General features: G+C 46.1%; 1 protein-coding gene across 2 annotated transcripts in view; it reads right to left on the bottom strand.

Moving 5' to 3' along the window:
• The window catches only part of LOC108936928 (uncharacterized), a 36,154-nt gene that overhangs the window by 8,731 nt on the left and 5,219 nt on the right, over positions 1 to 22,204 (bottom strand). For both annotated transcript variants that reach the window (XM_018756582.2, XM_029249815.1), the window contains exons 2-5: positions 7,969 to 8,148; positions 4,888 to 4,945; positions 4,682 to 4,769; positions 3,242 to 3,735 (exon numbers count right to left, since the gene is read on the bottom strand). In XM_018756582.2, coding sequence (XP_018612098.2) covers positions 3,242 to 3,735; positions 4,682 to 4,769; positions 4,888 to 4,945; positions 7,969 to 8,093 — 765 coding nt within the window. In that variant the 5' untranslated portion in view covers positions 8,094 to 8,148. The remainder of the gene's footprint in view (positions 1 to 3,241; positions 3,736 to 4,681; positions 4,770 to 4,887; positions 4,946 to 7,968; positions 8,149 to 22,204) is intronic.

Below are 22,204 nucleotides of genomic sequence, written 5' to 3' on the forward strand. Positions count from 1 at the left end.
ACCCCGTCCCGCACTGCACGCTGCTCAACTGAACGGAGCACATGATGTTTTCATCCGCTCGACCGCGTCAAGCTCGTGACGGCATCCTGCACAAATGGTGATGGCGGCGCAGCTTTAGGAGTCATCCCTCTTGCAAACAGATCGACACCGGCTGACGGGGATATCATATTGCACGTGCACGATTGTTTAATTAAAAAGCATGGATCTCCGTGCCTCAAGCAGCTGCAGCGTATGAGGCCGCACAGAGTTTATGTCACTCACGGCGAAGTAAGCTTCCACCCTCGCTCCTTAATGCACATGCGATAAACGGATTAGCCGCAGAGCTTCCCAGTATTCCGGAAAGTGTGGTGATTAATATAATGAGTTTCATATAAACATTCTTTCTACAGATGTAGCATCCACTGTGAAATCCACAGGCCGTCATACAGTGGCACTGAAAACAAACTAAAATTATAATGGAAATCATATGCCAGCCTCGCGTTTCATTGAGCTCCTCATCACTAGCTCTTCCTTGGCTAATAAATGAAGATATCCCTCACTGTAATCTGTGCTTTGCCAAACCAATGAAGTGACCTGTCCATCAAAGGCGCTGGCATCACAAGCATACTTCTTTTTTTCGTCCCCCACAGAATAGCCCGAAACCACGTACGCCTTATAAAAAAACCCTTAATTTATTTAACTGCTTTGCTTTGGTTTTGGAGTTTTCTGCCAGGGGGCTGAATCACTGTCCTTCTGCAGACTTGTATGTAAACTCCGCATTCCTCAGTTTATGAAAGCCACTTTTAAGTGAGTCTGATGTGCATCAGTGTTTGACATGAACACTCTTGCTATGTGCAATTTATTCCCCCTGTTATTTGTTGCTTCTTCCCCCCCTCTCTCTCGCTCTCTCGCTCTCTCGCTCTCTCACCCCCTCCCTCTGCCTCGATGTCTCTAATACCAAACACACACTCACAGCCTGGCTGCAGGCCAGACCCTTACATAATCATCCCCTCTGTGTTGGCACTTCACGCAACATGTGCTCGACAGCAGAGAGGAGCGGACCGACTCACACGCACACATGCGCAGAAAAGGACACATATGCTCTTGAACACACAATCATGTGCGTACACTCGAGGGTGCGTGCACAGACACGCACGCATAAACGTCTGCAGTGTCACACGACAAATATGCCCCCGCAAGCATGCATTCCCTCAGCAGACACACGAGCACACACATGACGACATTTCTGCACAGGAAAAACTTTCAAGTGCATCATGCATTTGCACGGAGATCCGCCATCTGCCGCAGGATCTCTGCCTCGCGCTCACACACATACACGAAGACGCTGAAACACACACTGTAAACACAGCTATTGGAGCTTGTTTAAACAGCACCATTTCTCTTAACTCATGACAGATTAGATTAGAATCGGCCTGTTTGTGCTCCAAAGAGACAGAAAACAGGTAGGACGAAAGGCTTGTCATTTGGCCACTGGCCTGATTATTTCCTTGTTTCCACAGAGGCCTCCATGTGATAAATATACAGCACAATTAAGTGCCTTTAAAACCTGATTTGCTTATTGGGGAATCCATTATTCGTACGATGGAAACAGACTTGGTTACGTTCAGAATTCTGGAATGAAGGATGACCCTACTAAGTAATGACACATATCTGCACCTCAATAAACTCTTTTACCAAAAGTGCATACAATAATAACTAAATGCAAGTGTGAATGTCAGCTGAATGTGAATAAGACTTCTACATTTACGTTTATTTATTTAGCGGATGCTTTTCTCCAAAGCAACTTACAATGGATACTACGTAGTGGTCCCAGCCCACACACCTTATTCACCAAGGTAACTTACACTGCTAAATACACTACTTACACTAGGTCACTCATCCATACTTCTCTTCCCTTTCCCTGTTCATAGGTGTGACACAGCCACATTAAAGACCCCCGAAAGGTCAAAAAATTGCGCTTCTCTTAGCTCTGAGATGAAGATGCAGCAGCTCTGCCGCGGAAGAAACAACGCACGCGGAGTGCAGTGTAAACCATGATGCTGATCGGAGTTAAACCTGCAGTTGGGGTCATGAGATGCAGCCATCGCGATGCTTTTCCATCAAATGACTGCAGGAGAGTATTAGTTAGTGGTGATCAGGATTCACATATCCTGAGTTTTATGCACCTACTCATGCAATGAACACACACACACACACACACACACACACACTTTCAGAACCGCTTGTCCCATACAGGGTCGTGGGGAACCGGAGCCTACCCGGCAACACAGGGCGTAAGGCCGGAGGGGGAAGGGGACATACCCAGGACGGGACGCCAGTCCGCCGCAAGGCACCCCAAGCGGGACTCGAACCCCAGACCCACCGGAGAGCAGGACTGCGGCCCAACCCACTGCGCCACCGCGCTCCCCCATGCAATGAACATCAGTGCATCAAGTGGGAAGAAACAAACTAGGTTTACTTAAGAATCACACGTCTGCAACTACGTCTCTTTATCCTAATGTAACGTACACGTTGTATTTTCGCTGAGACGTACGTCGCTTTGGAGGAAAGCGTCTGCTAGGTGAAAAAATGTGAATGTAATGTAAATGTATTTACTGAGTAGCCGACCCCTGGCCTTTGTTCTGCTACCTTCCATTGTTTCGCAGATTAAAAACGAGGCCCTCATGCATTGCCCTCTGCTGGTGTTCTTGAGACACTGCAACCTGACAAACTGCACTCTCGTAATCCATTCTATAACTGCGTGTAACCGATTCAGAGATGTGCGGGAAGTTTCGGCGGGAGAGCTGGAGAAAAAAAAAGGTATTTCAGTTGATTACACCATCCAGTGGCAATCGCATCCATCTTCCAGCACCGCATGACAAAGGTCTCATAAAATAAACCGATGGTCAACCTATGGTAAACCTATGGTAAAGCAATGGTACAGGTATTGACAAACTCAGTCGATACACACTGACACAGAGAGACCTAATAAAACCCACATGCGATTTAAGCGAGCTCTGTTATGTGGGGAAATCGAGTAAATGACGTTCAGAATTCCCTCTTTGCTATGGAAGTTATTCAAACTTGGATCAAAAACGAATGCTGAATAAAACATGGGGTGAATTTTTGTGTAATATGCTAGTATCATTTTATTTTTGTCATAGGATCTTGAGCGAAATAACGGGTAACTGAAAAAACAATCTCAGCAGGGAAAACAGCCAAATGAAAACAGGGCCATGCACTGAGGTGAAGTGCTGCCTACCTTTGGGAAGGAGTGCATGTGGAAGGGCTCCATGCTTTTGCGAGGCACCTCGTGGCTACGTGGGTGGGGCTGCATGGGGCCGGGCTGGGGGTCTCTGCTGGAGAAGCGCTGCTGCTGTGTCTCCGCCGCATCGTTATCCTTTCTGGTCGTCCTGTCCATCTTCCTGACTTTGCGGATGCAGGCGTACTCGGCGGTCACGGGATCTTGGGGCGCCATGCTGGGGACCGTGACGGGGGGCCCCCCGCTGCCACTGCAGGCTTCCCCCTTCCCGTTGGTCTTCGCACGGCCACCCACCACCTCGTAGAGGCCGTCGTCAAGGCCGCGGGGCGGGGAGGATCGCCGGCCCACCTCGGAGTACGTGTGCTCGGGGTCGTCCGCGGGGGGTGCGGGGGCCCTGGGAAGCAGGCGGGTCTGTGCGCTGCGCACGTCTGAGTTGGAGCGCTGGCTGGGAAGGTAGAGCAGGTCCATGCTGGCTGGTCGGTGCTTAGCTGTGCCTGCAGCTCACACAAGAACTAACGCTTCAGTCACAATCCTCACCAAGTCATCCCTCAATGGGGAAGAGAAAATACAGCCTGGATGCACTGAGCTAAATGTAAACATTTACATTTATCTGAAGCTTTTCTCCAGAGCAACTAAGTACAACGTTTTACCTAATTGTACAGCAGGGTATTTTTTTTTTACTGGAGCAACCCAGCTTAAGTACCTTGCTCAGAAGGTCGGATTCAAATCTAGGTCAACAGAAACATATTGATAATATCAGTTTAAGAACAGATTATCCAGGCAACTTTTAGACAGTACTGTGAGTATGTACAGCGCAGACCATTCCGTATATGGTGGTCTAAAAGCAATAAGGACCATGTTTTAAACAGGCCACTTAAAAAGTGGACAGGTTCTGATATGGGACAAGCCAGACACCAGGAACTGATGTCATTTAGTCAATGAAACATTATTATAGGTCATGAAATATGTATGAAGGGGGTGCGGTGGCACAGCGGGTTTGGCTGGGTCCTGCTCTCTGGTGGGTCTGGGGTTCGAGTCCCACTTGGAGTGCCTTGTGATGGACTGGCGCCCCGTCCTGGGTGTGTCCCCTTCCCCTCCAGCCTTGCACCCTGTGTTGTCGGGTTAGGCTCCAGTTCGCCGGAACCCCGCTTGGGAAAAGCGGTTTCGGTCAATGTGTGTGTGTGTGTGTGTGTGTGTGTGTGAAATATGTATGCAAAAATACTGAGCGCACTATTGAGCACCCCAAGGATTAACAGACACTACGTGTTAATCACGTTGAAACCATTGTGGGGTGTGGATGAAATATTGTTTTGTAGAAGTAAGAATCGGTAAAATTTTCAGCCAGCCGCGTACAGCGTTTACGACAGGAGCGTGAAGGCCCCACCCGCGGAGGCGGGCTTCCATGGCCGCTCCCCTCCCGTGGAGGCCTGGCCTACTCACCATTGCTATGACAGGCCAGGCGGCTCATCTCGTGCAGCCCGGTGTCGGACTTGCTGATGGAGCGCAGTTTGGACTGGCGTAGCGCACCCTGCGGAAAGGAAGGGACGGCCCGTGAGCGTGCTGGAGTGACCGCGGGGAGGAAAGGGCTTTCACGGGAGTCGGGGTCTGGGGGTGACCCCCCCTTCGCCCCAGCCCTGGTCACTCACCATGTCCATAAGGCTGTGTCTCTCCCCGTCCGACTGCACATTTTTTGTCCGTCCTTTCCTGAAAATCGTGAGGTAAGGAGACAGAGGCGTGAGGCCCACGCTTCAGAGGTGGAGATAAATATAACGGAGCCATGTTCTCAGTTGTCACAGACACTTATGGAGTGTGTGTGTGTGTGTGTGAGGGTGAGGTGCCGTGGGCTGCGCTCACATATGTCACAAAGCTGACAGCAAACGCTGGCATTAAAGACCGTAGTCACAATATAAGCAAACTAAAAACACACCTGTCTATGGAAACCACGCACTGTTTTTTGTTAACAGCCATGTAAGGGTGTCAAAACGGACGCGCGTGTTGCTCAAATGAACCTTCATGCAACTTGCAGCTCGCTCTCCTTCCGCCCCCTCTGACAGGAGGCTGGAGGCTCGTGGCGCTTTAAGGTGAGCGGGGTCACGTGTCGCCCCTGAGCGGTGGGAAAGCCGTCGCCATGGGAGACGGAGGAGCCGCAGCGCTCGCAGGTGTACCGTAGGTGGAGGAGTGGGTGTGAAGCAGAGATGAAACATTCGCGATCCCCCCGAGCCCTTCGACGCTCCGCCAATTACCTCATCTCCACTCTGACAATAATGTCTGTTTCGCACCAACTCCCCCTCCGTCGAACACACCAATGGCAGCACGTCCTTTTTTCCCAGGATGCCTCACACTTTAAAGTGTTTCTCAGCATAGCTTCACAATACCAGCTGGCAGCTGTCTGACTTCTTGTACATATTGAGTCAACTCTATAATAACTTGGCAAGCTAAAAATTATTGATAGGCTCCAAGCGCACCGAGGAAACTAATAGTGCCTTTCACATAGTTTGCAAGTCTGCTGAGATTTTTTTTTCCAATGAACTTGATGAAGACAGGAATTTCTTGGCCTTTTTTGGTCCGCACACTGCAGTACCACTCGCGTTACAGCTCATATCGTCGATAAGCGGTCTGTGTATTGGTTTTGACTGCCAATTTGTTATTGTGTTGACGCTCAATCATAACCTTCTCTGTATTCAATTAATTTTATGTTTGTGCTCAGCAAACAATATTTTTCAGCTTCAAAAATCCAGTAGCTCTTCCCAGACTTCCTGAGCTTCCTGATGTTGAGGCTTTTGATGGACAGAGAAAGCATGAATGTCAGCAGCACAGTTTTCCCTTCTCCACAACCCTGACTGTTGCACGCGCAATATTACAGAGGCAAAAAATGACAAATTTCTAGAAGCCATTTAATCAGTCCTCTTGGCTTTTGAGTAAGGTAGTCTTACAGCGACTTTACAATAAACGGGAGGGAAATGGCTTGTGGTAGGAACAATATGATTAAAGTGTCTTTCTTGCAGGTTCATGAAATGTGACCCCACAACCTTCAACAACAAAGCCACAAATCTGACTCTGACTGGTCACTGGGTTAACACAACTGAATGCCCCTTGGTCTAGTTGGGATCTGTCTCCTTGCCCTGGCAAAAAAAGGAGACAGGCTATTATAATAATAATAATAATAATAATAATAATAATAATAATGTGCATGTCTGGTGCGGTGGTGCAGCAGATTTGACTGGGTCCTGCTCTCTGGTGGGTCTGGGACTTGAGTCCCACTTGGAGTGCCCTGCGATGGACTGGCAGCCTGTCCTAGGTGTGTCCCCTCCCCCTCCAGCCTTACACCCTGTATTGCCAGGTTAGGCTCCGGTTTGCCGCGACCCCGCTTGGGACGAGCGGTTTCCGACAATGTGTGTGTGTGTGTGTGTGTGTGTGATAATAATAATAATAATAATACTTTCAATATCAAATGGAGGACATCTGACTGCCTCTGACAATAAACCACTTTATTAGCATTCATTTCATGTTGACTGCTCAGGGCCATAAAAGAGAAAGACCCCGTACTTTTAATTAATGAAGCAGAGCATCCAGAAATCTATCCCACCCTTTGTCTTCCATCATGTGAGGGAATCCATTTCCCAACAAGTTACCATTTTGTCACGCCCCGGGAACAAGCCGAGTGACCGCACCTGCGGCTCATTGACAAGACCAGGTATAAAGGGAGCCCCGTAACCACACTGGGGTGCGGATTCTTGCAAACGCCTCCTCGTGTGGATTTGCAGTCTCAGCGTTTACTCCTTGCCCTTAGTTCCCTGCTTCGTTCTTTGACTCCTGGCTCCTGACCCCGTGCTCTCTCGACTCCTGAGTTTAGCTTCACCCTCGTATTGACGTCTGCGCCTCGAAGATCTTCGCCTGTCCCCAACCATCGCTCTTTGTCTGACCCAATGAACTCTTTCGGAAATAAAAACCAACCCGCAATTGGGACCATTCACTTACCTCCTGTCTCCAGTCCTCTTGCCTGACACATGTCAATGTTCAAGTGGGTCACTTTTCCAAAAATATAGCTGAAAAGCATTTAGTCCTTGCAAGAGAAATAAACTGTATGATGGAGTTTACGCAGTAAGGCGCGTGTGTGAAGAGCCTTGATTTTGGAGGAGGACGAATGTGTGACATGTTTGGTTTTCGAAGACCGTGAGTATGAAGGATGTATAAATACAGGACACGTGTACCGAGTTAGAGAGTGCTGTATGTATGCAGTGTCCACTGTTTCAGACGATGGCAACGAGGAACAGAATGCGGATCACAGTCATTAGAGCCGTTGCTTTATAATCAAAGGACCTGGTTTGAATCCTGCTGTAGAACCCTTGTCCAAGATACTTCACCAACTGAATCAAAATGAACCAGCTGCATAAACTGGTAAATAGTTGTAAGTAGATGATGTCAAAGCCTGAAATATAACCACTGCTGCATTTGTTTCTGTGAAAGTTCCTTTAGTTACTAGCATGGTACTGAGCACATACCGTGCACTCTGAGTAAAAGTTGTTGTTCTCTGCAAGCGGCCATACAAACACGTGCATCTCACTGGCTGCCCTACTTAATAGCTTGCACGAGCACTCAGAGCCCGAATCTCAGTAACAAACAGATCGAGGAAAAGGAAGCTGCGGTCACACATGCTTTGGTGGTGCCGCGATCCCAGTGCATATCTCTGCGCATTGGTGCCGGGGTTCAGGGAGCGGGGGTCTTACCTGTGGCAGCCCACGCACAGCAGCACAATGAGGATGGTCACCACGAAGGCAGAGGCGGCAGCGATGGCTCCCAAGAGCAGCACCTTGCTCAAGGAGTACTCTGGGAAAGTGGGCATGAAGGCCATGCGCTGGGGGAGCGGGCAGCGGTCCCACTCACACAAACAGGCAGCTCCACAAGGCCTGGAAAGAAGGATGAGAAGAAGTAAAGGAAAGGGGTGCTTAGTAACACCGAAGCATGTTTCTGTGCTTCACTGTTACTCCTTGGCGTTATGTCAATCAACAGAGATGAGATCGGCAGTGGGGTTAGGGAATAATATCATTTGCCAGAGCTTCTTCTTTCGCTTTTCATTTTCTAATCCTTTATTCCTGCATGTCTTGATTGGACCTCAGAGACATTTCTCTGTCTCTCAAGATTTTTCTTCATACTACCTTCTACAGCAGAAGCCCAGATGAAGAGATACAGAGATACATACTTGCATGTCAACGTTTACTCTTCGATGTACAGCGATGTACCTGAAGTGATACAATGCTGATGGGTGGGGGAAGCACTGAATGTCACTGGGGAATATCTACACCCTGAACTTGGCCTCATCTTTCACCAGGAAGTACCGCAGCAATAAAACATACAACAAGACAACCCTTCAGTCAAAAGAAACTCAACCGGCATCAATTTTCCTCTCACCTCAGTGCAATGGAGCCCCTGGTACAGAATGCAGTCAAGTTAAAAGAGCCTATCTGATTTTCCTGAGCGTGTGGTTCACTGTGTGCTGCTCACCATGCACAGTATCGTGCACTTTCTGACATTCTTGCACAGCAAAGCTGTGGAGCAACTGTCATAGAGGCAACCGAGGCAGCTAGGCAACGTGTGATAGATCTGATCATTACCATAGGCAGTTGCAACACAACTTCCCAGGAGAACCACAGATTGTCTCAGCAGAAAGCAGAAACACACTTCAAATTTCAAAGAGAGGAAAAAAAAAAAAATCATTTGATCAGTGCACAGCGGCACTGCTGTTAATAATTCAGACATTTATTGTAAATGAAGAAAAATTCCCACAAACAAAACCACAGAGAAGTCTTTGTGTGTGAAGGCTGACTTTAGAGCTACTCATTTAGATTCAAGGAGCTTAACATTAAGTAGACAGTTATTGTCATACTCAGCTAACAAAAATCCCCAGTTGGCCCCGATAAGTCAGTATGAGTTTCACAAGTTTTGACTAAGCGCTGCCTGTGCTGTGAAGTCTTCTTCATCACTGATCCCAGGAGTCCCACCCACTGGAATGCTCTGCTTCATTCACCCCAAGGGAAGTTTGCACTGTAATGGTTAAGGACTGCTAGTACTGCATCAAGTCTCAGGAAGGGTCCTGCCATGGTACCCTTGAGCAAAGGTTTTCAACCTCAGTTGCTCCAATAAAATGGATAACGCTGCTTTGGAAAAAGGAACGGAAAACTAGACACACACACACACACACACACACACACACACACACACATTGTCTGAAGCTGCTTGTCCAGAGCGGGGTCGCAGTGAACCAGAGCCTAACCCGGTAACACAGGGCGTAAGGCTGGAGGGGGAGGGGATGGGGACACACCCAGGACGGGACGCCAGTCCATCACAAGGCATCCCAAGAGGGACTCGAAGCTAGACCCACCAGAGAGCAGGACCCGGTCCAAACCCGCTACGCCACCACGCCCTCCAACAGCAAACGAATAATAACAAAAATAGTAATGATAATGATAATAATAATAATCAGTAAAAAATCTCTGCTGGGTGAGTTATTCGTTCCTGGTCCAGGTGGTGGGTAACGCTCCCTGTCAGACTTTCAGGCTTTGCTCTGTCCCTCACACGCTGGTGTGGGAAGAAAAGCCTGCTGTCGTTCGGAAAGCAACCTCCAGTGACACGTGCGTGTTCAGCAGGACACCAAAGCCCCCCGTCAGTCCTTGGAAGCGGGAGAGGGGAGAAGGAGAAAGCAGGTGGATGAAAGGCCGGCTTTCCTTCAGTGCTGCCTGGGAGGAAGATTAATGTCACCGCAGTACCGGGGGCTGACAACGGCTGCTGTAGGCAGGTAGGCCAGCTTCTCGCCCGCTTTGCTTCCTGCTGACAGGAAGGAGGGCAAAGTCTCGCAGGGGACTCGATCCGGCAGTACTCATTTGAGCTCACATGTGATTCCCTGTATGTGTATCAATCTCCATTTGTCACAAAAATCCATTCGCAATGCTTTAAAAACAGTGAATTCTCTTTTCACAGCACTAAAAAAACAATCTTTGTACATTGTTATTTAGTCACTTTGGAAAGTATCCAAACATACATAAACTTACACAACCGAGGTTAAAAATATTTGTACATATTTATTATTATTGTAAGGTAATGGTGGTTTGGTGGCCCAGTGGGTAGAACTGGTGCCTCGCAGTATCTGGGGAGTTTAAATCTGGCTCAGTCTGTGTGGGGTTCTCATGGTCTCCGTGTTTGTGTTTCCACTGTGTGCTCTGGTTTCCTCTCACACTCCGAAGACTTGTTTCCAATATCCAGCAGCACGTCTGTCCGGTCACACCTTCTAAAACAGGCAGCCACAGGACTTCTTGTCTTAATACCTCAACTACACACACTTGTGCAAATAGGGGGATTCTTGGAGATTTGTTCACCTTCACCTCCCTATGTAATCAGCAGCATGTGGTGTTGCTGCTATTAATACACAGACATATACACAGGAAATGAAATGATGACATTTTAATGTTTCATAATTGTAATGCACAACAAACAAACAGAACATTTCGAGTGCAGAAATGAAGAGCGTATGATCTGTGGAGGCGGAGTTAAATAGCTGAACGAGATATTTGCCAACATTCCGAAGGAAGGGAAAACACACATTTTAAAACATGTTTCGGTCTTTGGAAAGAGACTGAAAGCAATGCTTAAGAAGATTAGTATAGCCGAAAAATTGATGCCAGAAAGTGAGTACTGAAAAATCTACACGAATTGAGCCTGAAGAAGGTGAGTGCAGTTGAATAATATGTTTTATCAATGCAACAATACCTGACTGGCAAAGTTGCAGAATAATGATTTTTCCTTATTAAATAATTACATCTGATGTTTACCTATTGAGTGATAGCCAGGCAACTAATGAAAATTTAAGTGATACAGTAGAATCTTTAAATGTTCAATAATTTGACAGTTCCATCAGTCACTTATAAATGGGTTTAAGGTCCGTCACATCAACACACACACACACACACACACACACACACACACATTGACTGAAGCCACTTGTCCCAACCGGGGTCGCAGTGAACTGGAACCTAACCCGGCAGCACTGGACGCAGGGCTGGAGGGGGAGAGGACACACCCGGGATGGGACGCCAGTCCGTCACAAGGCACCCCGAGCGGGACTCAAACCCCAGACCCACCAGAGAGGAGGGCCTGACCAAACCCGCTGTAAAAATGCTCTCAGCAATTATCAATTACATCATCCCTTCATTTTTATTCCACCTGTGCTGTAGCCATACCGATGCCATTCCGTACCACCCATGATTCACAGGCACGTGATGTATGCTTAAGAAATAGGTGTGACCCAGATTGTGTGCTCTGTTGATTCAAAATATTCAGTGAAGCCTTGCACTGTGTTTTGGCCTACATTCCGAGTACTCACTTTTCTTCCCTTAAAAGTCACATGGAAAAAAATCACAAGACTCAGCAGCGATAGTGCTAATTCTAGGGTCTGAAGTCAAGTGATGAACTACGTAATCTAATTTCCACTTAGAGGGCACTGCTTTCCAGCAACTGTTTTGTAGAAGTGCATTAATTACAAGAAGAGTCGTCCATCAAAACATGAAAAAACACTGCCTGCGTTAAAATACTTCAGCAAGAGCTGTCACTACAGGCCACCCATCTCGGTGATGTGTTTACAAGAACCGGATTCCTTAAATGATGGATCTGATGCAAACCTTTGCACTGCCTTCCTCAGGTACCAGTTGAAGAATCCTACACCAACTCAAAGCACTGTGTTAGGAGCACGGAGCTCCAGCAGCATTCTTTCGACAGCCACGGTGCAGCACTGGCCAGAGAATGAGGACTTGAGAAGAAGCGTAACGTGTTTCGTGTTCAGCTGTTTGTGCTGCGGCCCCAGATTGAGACGGCGCGTTAACGGCGAATGTGGGTTTGACGTGCTCTCCGTATCGATAAGATAACAGCACATCTCTTTGCAAGTCTAGATGCATGAGGGGTAGACCAATGAAAAAGGACCACATGACCACAGGGTCCAGCAGAGTCCCAGCAGGCCTTCCGAACAAGCGCTTCACAAACCACCAACAGCAAAAGCATCAGCAGGCAACTCCCCCGGCGCCGTCATTCAGGTTTTCTAAGTCGTTTAACAGGAGAGGGCGCTTAAGGAAGTGGTGTCACCATGGCAGTCCCTGAAGGGAAAGAGCATTCTGCTGAACAGAGCAACATGCCTTCCTTACACCTTAGTTACACCTGCTGACTCTGACCAACAAGCAGAGAGGCAGTATGAAACACAGTGTGTGCACATTTCCACTTCCCAGTATTCACACTCCCTCAAGCATTAACACACACGTTTTCTGATACTGTATGCTGAATTATGACAAGGCTGCGTTCTTTTTAATTTTTTGCCTTTTTTTTATTAAGTCATTTTTTTGCACGTTGAATCAGCACCTCCATATATTTAATTGTCTTCACATAACAAGTTAAATATTTATAGGGTGATGACTCATTTCTGGTGCTGAAAATATCCCTGCAGGGCTACAAAGAAGTAGGAGGCAGAAAGCTGCAAAATGCAAAGAAGCTGCTTGCGTTTTTGCAGACTGACCACAGGGAGCACAGGGTTTCCTTCTTCCAGCATGAATAATGATCTGCAACAACACAGGGGCAATATAACACATCAGGAAACTAACTGAAATTGGTTAATATGGTAGCACAGAGAAGGGTGTTAAAAAGCAAAATAATACACAATATACACATTATAAGATAAAACTAAAGAATTAATATTTTTGGGGTTTTTCAGGTGAAAAATATTTTTATGGGACAATGACATTGTAAAGATTCACAAATTTCAAGATTCACAAACACAATGTCACAAATAAATGAGAAGGGATACATGAAGACAAACTTGATGAAACCTCATTATGAAATCAAAGCAGAGACCAGTTGATCTATTGGGCTTATGGGAAACTACAAAAGGTCTGAACATGCACACATTTTCTTCTTTTTTTGGACATAATGAAACCAGACAACCCCTGTCCTTTGCCTCCCACACACACATACACACACACACACACACACACACACACACACTCACACAGAGTCCAGCTATACTACAGTCTGCACAAATGCTTTGCCAACAGCTGCTCCTCCCAAGCCAAGCCCCCAATGATCCTTTAATGGTTTCTCAGACCTAAAGCCTCTTTGTGTGTTCTAGGCAGGATTATGTGTCCTGTGCAATTTCCTAATTGTTGCCAGCGTCCTTGTTTCTCATTTCATCCTGTTCAATTTCCCAAACCAAACGCTGCTTAAGAGTTCCAGTTTGTGTGTGTTTCAATGTTGTCTCACACCCAAAACAGCAATTTCATGCTAACAACCTACCGGAAAAGAAACTGAATTACAACTAAATGTAAGTAAAATGATTAAAATAAAGAAATAAATAAATAAGTGTGTGAGTGGTGTATTTATGTGCTTAAGTGTCCATGGGACTGGACAGCTGTAAGTTATTGAAAGGGTGTGAATGTCCTTCTTTTGTGAAGCACGTGAATTAAGGTGCCATTTCTCCAATTACATACCCTGCCAGCTAAACGAAATGATGAATATTAGGTACATGGATTTGTACGCAAGCAATTGCTAAGCAAAGAAAAATATAACGTACAGATGAACTGTAATTTATTGACGGTAGCTGTATTTCTTTAGCGGCACCTTCAGGTGGTAAGTGGAACTGCACCTCAGCCGGCCCCGGCACCTTTCAGCAGGAAACCTCAAACAAACCACTCTTACACAGTAGCGTAGCTCGTCAGAAGGCTCGACCCACTTAGCAACGCGTGGAGACGAACAAACACTTTCCGCCGTGAAATCCGAGTCCTTAAATGAAGCTGAGCCCCAGACTTCACGTTGCAGTGCAGTCAGAGATAAATCGCCGCGATGGCAAGGAACGCTGAAGGCCTCTTCGGCACAGCAACTGATATTTCCACAGCACTTTTGAAGTGCACTCGCCTTATCTGCCCGGTTGGCGGGGTCTCGTTTCCATAACTCATTCAGTGTGGTGGAAACGAAGCTGCCCTCAAGACCCTCACACCTGCGCTGCCGTATGTGGTCATATCAGCCGCTGTACATCGAGAGTAGGCCCTGGGCTGCGACTCTTTCCTTTCACCACCTCCGAAAAAAATGGTACACAGTTTTAAGCTCCTCCCTCCAAACATGTAAATACTGCTTTGCCTTAATTATTATTTCTTACTACGTTGACACTTTCATCCCAAGCAAGCATTTGACCCACTTATACAGCACAGCACTTTACCGGAGCAATTCCGCTTAAGTAGCCAAATCAAGTGCACTACGGAGGAGTCGGAAGCACAGCTGGACCTGGCAACCTGAAGGTTACAAGACCACGTCTTTAGCTGCTGTACCACCTGCTGCCCTTACTTCACTGAAATGTGTGAGGCTGAGGCTGAGTGTTCATTATAAAGTAAATCTGAGGACATCTACCATGTGTAATGGCACTGCACACGCTTCTAGATACTTTAAAATTTTGGTCTGAAAGCTGGTGTCATGAAGTCTGCATGTAACTGATGATGCAACAATTGAGAGTGGTCTGGTTTAGATCAAAAAAAAGATACTGATTTAAATAATAATAATAATAATAATAATAATAATAATAACGCACATGAATGGTGTATTAAGTCATTTGTGGTGTATAAACACTTTCAGACATTCGGATGAATTTGACTACAATGTTTTCTGGTTAGGGGGGTATGGTAGCGCAGTGGATTGGACCGGGTCCTGCTCTCCGCTAGGTCTGGGGTTCGAATCCCGCTTGGGGTGCCTTGCGACGGACTGGCGTCCCATCCTGGGTGTGTCCCCTCCCCCTCCAGCCTTACGCCCTGTGTTGCCGGGTAGGCTCCGGTTCCCCGTGACGCCGTACGGGACAAGCGGTTCAGGTGTGTGTGTTTTCTGGTTGACATCATGGTAAGTAAAACTGCCTCTTTATATACAACATACTGTCTTCAACAGAGTCAGGCACAGATAATGTATTCAGAAGTGATTCAGGGGCACTAGTCACAGAAAGAGCTAAAGTGCACTGAGAAGCATTAGGCCTGACTTTCTAGATCCTTTCAAAACCAATGGCATCACAATGGTTGCCTGGAGTCACGATGTCACACCGTTCTTCACGGCCACTGCACAGAACAGGCACCCACAGAAAAGTCCACTTTCTCATTCCTGTTCACTTTTGGCCTCTGTCCCAAAGGTCTAACTCCAGACCCTTCAAATTATAAGCTTTCATGACTGGAACTTCAAAAACCAATGCATATAAATCCATCATTTGTACCACAGTTATGCTGTGCTTCCTTAACAACGTAAACTAACAACAAAACTGGTTTGAAAAAAAAACGTATTTTATTTTTCGCATATTAATTATCTGTCCATCTGTACATAGCAGTTTAGTTTCAATTAAAGTAACATGATCCCTACAATTAATTCCAGAGACAACAAGGGGTAAATGCTTTTCCTTTTGATCTCCTTTGAAAACCACTGCTGCCCCTTTTCTGTGACATACTGCAAAAGAAAAGGCTTATTGTTAAGGGACAGACAAGTATAAAATATTAATGTGCACTTCAGGGAGTGGGTTTCAGAGTGGGCATTAATCACAACCATTTGTGGGTAATTTTGGAGCATCGTGATTGCATTCACCACTGGGTTTTGTTCAAGTATAAGAGATGTGCCTTTGCTGCTGTACCCAGGCACCAGTGGGATGTTTTTAGCAATGCAAATGTGACACATAAGAACACGGTGACTGGGACTCCTGTAAAAACAAGAAGAAAGTGAAACATTTGCGGCAAGTCTCTCACCGCTACACTCAGAAGTTGGCCCGCATATCTATATCTCCTGGAGGACTTAAAACATAAACCTGTAAATAAATGATGTCCTTGCCGAAGAAGCAATCTAGGAATATTGTTCTTCCTCTCTTCAGCTGACTGGGTGTGTGACGAAACGCTGATAAGGAACAGCGTTCCTATAAACTCTGTACCATGCTAAATGAGCAGGTGGGAATTTTAGACCATCTGGAGGACCATTTCTCAGACTTGGCTGATACAAGATTAGATATAATTTTTTTATGTGAATTAATTTTTTAATGTAAGCCAGCAACAACAGTGGAAGCCAGCGACACAATGGCAGCTCTGCTGAACTATTTAAAAATAACTGCCTTGCGCAAAAAAACTAAATGTAAACTTCCTGCAAAAAGTCACTTGTTCGTCATCCACACTTCCGCTTCAGTGCTTGCAGATTCCGTATTGGATTTGTAGCCGCTTTAACTGCTGAGAGCACGGCGCTTAGACCGGAGCACATGTGGAAGCTTGCACAGGAAGTGGTATTTTCCACCCAGCGCCCTGAGCTAGGGTGAATCCTACTGAAGCATCATCATCGAAGCCACATCCCATGACTCCGAGGGCCGGCCTCGGCATCAGCATCCATTTACATCCCACTTTGTTCATCTGGACCGGTGCTCTTACCCGGAGCCACTTTCAAGACCACTGTGGCAGAAAGTAATGCATTAAGTGCAAACAGGGGCGCACGGCAAAAACAACATTGACAGCGCTCATATTCAATTACACAGCGCATTAGGCAATCAGCATGAGCATCCCATGCGTGAAAGTTCCCAAGTAAGCAGCACCGCAGTGGAGGGTTTTAGCCGGGAGGGCATCTCCGCCCACGAGCTCGGACACGTCAGCCTGAGGGAGCGAGGCACCGCTCTGAGCTCCCGCAACGCTCCGGTGCCTCCAGACAGTTTGCATCTCGATGAGCCGGCGAAACAAACGGTACGTCCTTTCCTCCCCACATTAATGACAGACGCACTTTGTTTTATTCATAAACACATGACAATGGGGGGCATCTGGATCGCCAGTGTGCGCGCTCTTCTGACAAACCAGAACTCAGCACTCAGGGGGGTGAAGCTGCCCTCCATGCATTCTAAACTAAGTGCTGTCTCAGCCTCACTTGGCCAGACTTCGCTCTCGAACCCAGTGCATGGCAGCATAGTCAGAAGTTGGACTGCTCATCGCTCTCAAATGTACCGTATGACAAGTTGTAATAAGCCACAATCCTCAAAGCGCTCATCCATTACCGTTCCTACAATCTGACAACTATTTTACATTCTCTTCATCTTGACAATTTGGATTTCTCTATTTTCTGAAACCCTTTCAAATAATGTACTGTAAGAGTCCTTTTGCCACAAATTACCCATGAAAAAAACATTCAAAATGAGAGAAGATTTAACTGGCTGATTAATTGAAGTCCTCCTGCTGCAGTGGTACAGTAGCTTAATGCTTAATAATTTACATCTATCCATTTGGCACACGCTTTTATCCAAAGCGACATAAAACTCGGCAAAAACAAAAGTCCGTATCGCCAAAAGAAGACGAGACTCAGATATAGACATGGGATTGCGAGACTACAGTCGGTTTGTGTCACATACACTACATGGGTAGCTGTGTAAAGAATCGCTAGAGTGCACATTTTTTGAACAGGTAACATTAAGAGGAACATTAAAAGAGTGGCAGCATACAGATCCCTATAATTCGCATAATCCCTACTTTTACAAGGTTTCTTCAGGAAAAGAACGAGTCCAAATTGTGAAATATGCTACACACCCCTACAGAGTTCTCAGAATGCTCCGCTGCCTGCCAGTTCGAATACGGATGCTGAGAGCTTTCTCCTGGGTCTGTGTGAGTCCACCTGTCAGCGGGACGCTGAGCCCAGTAAAAGCCCCCTCAGTCGACCCCCCCCCCCCCCCCCCCCCACAACCTCCCGCCTCCTGACATTGGAAAACCAGGCCTGGCAGAGCTGAGTGAACCTCAGAGCACCAGGTAGCACAGAAGCACACACTGTGCCCAGTGCCATCATACAGCGTGTACAGTTGCGATGTTGGAAAATACTACCACAAAAATACCAGCTGCCATCTTTCCATCGCGCACAGCAAATATTCGGTGCATTCATCAGTTTCCCTCTCACATTAACGAATCAGTAACTTCGTGATCTTTAACCAAAACAAGAGCAAAAAGCAAAGTGCATACAGCGCTGAAGCTGAAAGCTGATCTCACAGTTAGTAAATTAAAGAGGATCTGGCAAGACGATGAAAGGAGCACCTTCCTGGGTGGGGTGGATATCATAAGCCCACCAGTTTACTTCCAACTGCTATTTCCTTCACAGGTTTCGGGTATTGATTTAGCGTCTCTTATTGTTGTTTGGCGAAACATCAGACTGACTGCGGCTGGCATGTTGTCACTTGCTGTAAGACTGCTGGAAGATCTTCATACACTTCAAGTATTTTGACATCTTGAGCTGTGTAGCCAAGTGGAGCAAAGTGTTGCCAACACGCTGCCACTGTAGTTTTCAGAAAGCTGCGCTTAGTGCTCCAGAGGAACCCATCATCCAGAGTGGCCATCAGGTTCTCTACAACCTCCCACAGCACACAAGTCATCATCCCGGCATACCTTCACTGCGCATCAGGTGTGTATGTGTATCACTCTACTAAACTTTCACTGCGGATCAGACCACGTGTACCCAAGACACAGAGTCACTTTGATTTTTCTGCCTCCCTACGGCCCTGTACTTCATGAAGCGGTGAGGGAAAGGTCAACCCTAAATGTTAGGACTTCAGAGGCATTTAATTGTCCCTCATTCCAGAGTACAAGCGGTGTAGAATGCTTACTCCAAGAAACTGAAGTCGCCAAAGAGTGTGGAGATTTTAATAAAGCACTGAATAAATGCTGATTTTATTTCTTTAATGTCTCGGTAGACATGTCTTCCGAATCGTATCACTTTCACTGTTTCGCGCTAGCTGACCAATGGCAATGCCTCATAATTATCAGAGAAGTTGCGGCAAAATAATCACATTGGACTTTTGGCCAGGCTGCAAACTGAGTCCTGAGTCACTGCCTTCAGGCACTGCTAGTCTGATGACTCATTTCAAGCCACATAAGCACCAGAGAAAATTATACCACATGGTCCTTTGTACTTAAACACTTGATGTAATTCGTATTGCCGTGATCTTGCCATCATGACCTTATTTATCAAGCAGCGTAAGTACCTTTTCACGATATGTAGATCTGACACAGTTCCTGATTTACATAGGTCCGTTCCATTGCTGCAGACAGTCTGTAGTCGACTTTTTCCGACAGCTGAAGGAACTCACTAGCACTTGATCCCATTAAGCCACGTGATTACAAACACAGAGCAGTACCGATTTCTATTCTTCAATGTATGGCAAGCACACAACCTGCCAAGCAACATCTCACGAAGGAGAATGTAATCCCATCGATGCTCTCATGAAATCAAAGTGGGCAGTTTTTTTTCCTAGTGGAAGAAGAGGGTCTGCTACAGAACTCTGGATTGTGTCATCACCCAGACAACAGCCGGCGGAACGAGCTCCATCTGCATCAGCTAATCAGCTGGTATGGAAAGTCATCCTTTGGAAAGTAGGAACATGGGGAAGGAGCTGCTATGCATAAAAAAACTAAAAGAAACTAAAAATAAGATTTTTTTTTTTACTATGCATAGGCTGTGATCTCCCTTCGGTCTAAATTTCAGCTAAAGTGGAACCAAGAACGTTCTTAACTGACTTATTTCCATGAGGCGGGATAGGTGTATCGAAATTTGCCGTTCAACTCAGAAAGCTTTGAATCTTTTGCAATGCTGGGTTTACGATGCTTTACAAGATGCATTGAGGTGAAATGAACTCAGCATGGTCTTATGATCTCACACTTGAGTTTCAGAGAGCTGCAGCAGCCTCAACTGCAAAGGTACAGAGGCTTACGGAAACACAGATCTGAGAGTCGAGATTTTGTTTTCCATGAAAGCTGCCTGCACAGCGTCACTGTGGTTTTGGGTTGGTCTCATACACGTCGAACCTGAAGTGCGCCAGCGCAAAGATGATCGTGCAGCACAAAGACCCTGTCTGCTGTAGAACCTATCTCGCCCTTCCTGCCGTTTTTTTCTTTGTTTTACTATTCAGCGCGATTTCACGCACGTTTTCGTAGGTTGCTTTTCATTCCGTTCAACAAGAAAGGCTGCAGTTGACCCACTACGCTTCTGTCTGTCTCACGCAGCCAGCGTAAGGTAGCATTTCCACTGAAATGCAGCAAGTGCAATGGCACTTTTCTCAACGTCAACAGTAATCACTTATTCCTGTCAAAGTTAAGGTGTTCTCAAAGCACAGAGCCCAGGAGGGTGTGGACCTGCTGGCCTCACCGTAGCTGCCAACAAAAGTAAATTAAAGATCAGACCAAATTGCTGACCTACTCTTATTAAAAGCTGCGTTTACTATGTCAAAATGAAAAAAAAAAAATGTTAAAAAAAAAGATAAATGAAATAGACAGCAATTCTTGCCACATCCTTTTCCTTCAGCATTTTGGATCCTTTCCACACATGTCGAAAAAAAGTGCAAACAACTTATGTTCATGCAGAGCAGTACCGTCCAGCGTGTTGTGGACTGAGAGCGGCATACAGCCCACCATTTCACATGATGTGGCCCTCAGGTACATTTGTAAAATTATTAATGCATACTGTATTTACAATATTTATATATTATAAATTGTACAGAATCACATGATCATACAGTTACACTTAGATTCCCACTTGAACACACGACACACAAACAATATAAAGAATTTTTTAGTTTAGACATTAAAGATTCAGTATGTTATTTACGATGATTTTATCACGTGTAGCCCTTGGACACGTTCACAATAATGATTGTGGCCCTTGGCCGAAAAAGGCTGGACACCCTTGGTGTAGAGAGTCTGAAACGGACGTTCACGTATAAGGGTCATTGATCCGTTCATGGGTTTACCCTGCTGGAGTTCACGTAATGCGTTGGTTGGTGCGGTCGTGCGGGAAGACCCAGCTAACTGTAAACGGGCACGTTCCTGTCCATCACATCCCCCGGCGCTACGCAGGAAACTCGACCTATGGCTGCTCTGCAGGGATTCATTAATTGTGTGTTAATGGACTGCGCATTTGAGGGTTTAATACCTCACAAAACCCCGTGATACACAGGTTAAAACTCTGTGGCATTATCAAAATTGTCACCCATAATCCTAGATAGAGGAGTTGAGCTACTCCCTTACGTGTGTGTGTCTGTGTGTGTACGCCCAGGCACACAGCGACACACACACACGAAGACACACATACACACTCTATGAAAAACACTCACAATTAAAAAGGCCTATTGTCTTTTCAGTTCTATTTTTCTTCTTCATCTAAAGACAGATGTGCTCAAAGCTGATTCTATTGCTCCTGGTTTCACCGCCTTCAAACTGGGCTAAAAACACTGCCATGGAATCATCTGCTCTTCCGTATCAGACGGCACTTACTCCTTATCGATTACAGTGATCGATACGAGACGGAGAAGGAACCCCTAATTACTAGGGAGTCCTGGATTGGGAAGAACTAGTGCATTGACCCCACCCTCAAGAGTCACTGTAACTATGCAGAATTCCCTCTTATTCACATCAAAGTGTCACCTGGGACTGTTGTTCACCGTCTTGTACCGGCAAATAAATAAAGAAATAAAATAAAATAATAAATAACCAAATACTTTCTTCAAAAAAGACAAAAATAACTTGGTGTCTCACACTTGAGTGACAGTTTCACCTGAAGCAGCAGAGCACAGACACCCGCCGGTGTAAAACCAACACTTAGAGGAAGTTACTAAGTATGCGTCATTATGATGTTGCAGATCAACTAGGCCTTATTAGGCCCTTCTCATCTCTCACTCTGTCATGTAATGTGCTGCGTGCGATAAGTAACGTTCAATACGTTCAGTAGAAATTGCAATTTGGGCTTTCCCAGAGTAGCTATGGGAGCTCTTATTCTTAGCACAGGAGATTTACGATAAACAAGATATACCGTATATGTAAAGGCACCTTGTTGCAGAAATGCTCATTTCACTTTTGACCTCCCGTGCTGTCGTATTCCGTCGTTTTTAGTAAAACTTCAGCATCTTTCCACCTTTTTTCGGTA

This window comes from Scleropages formosus, chromosome 2 (genome assembly GCF_900964775.1).
Source record: "Scleropages formosus chromosome 2, fSclFor1.1, whole genome shotgun sequence".
NCBI lineage: Eukaryota > Metazoa > Chordata > Actinopteri > Osteoglossiformes > Osteoglossidae > Scleropages > Scleropages formosus.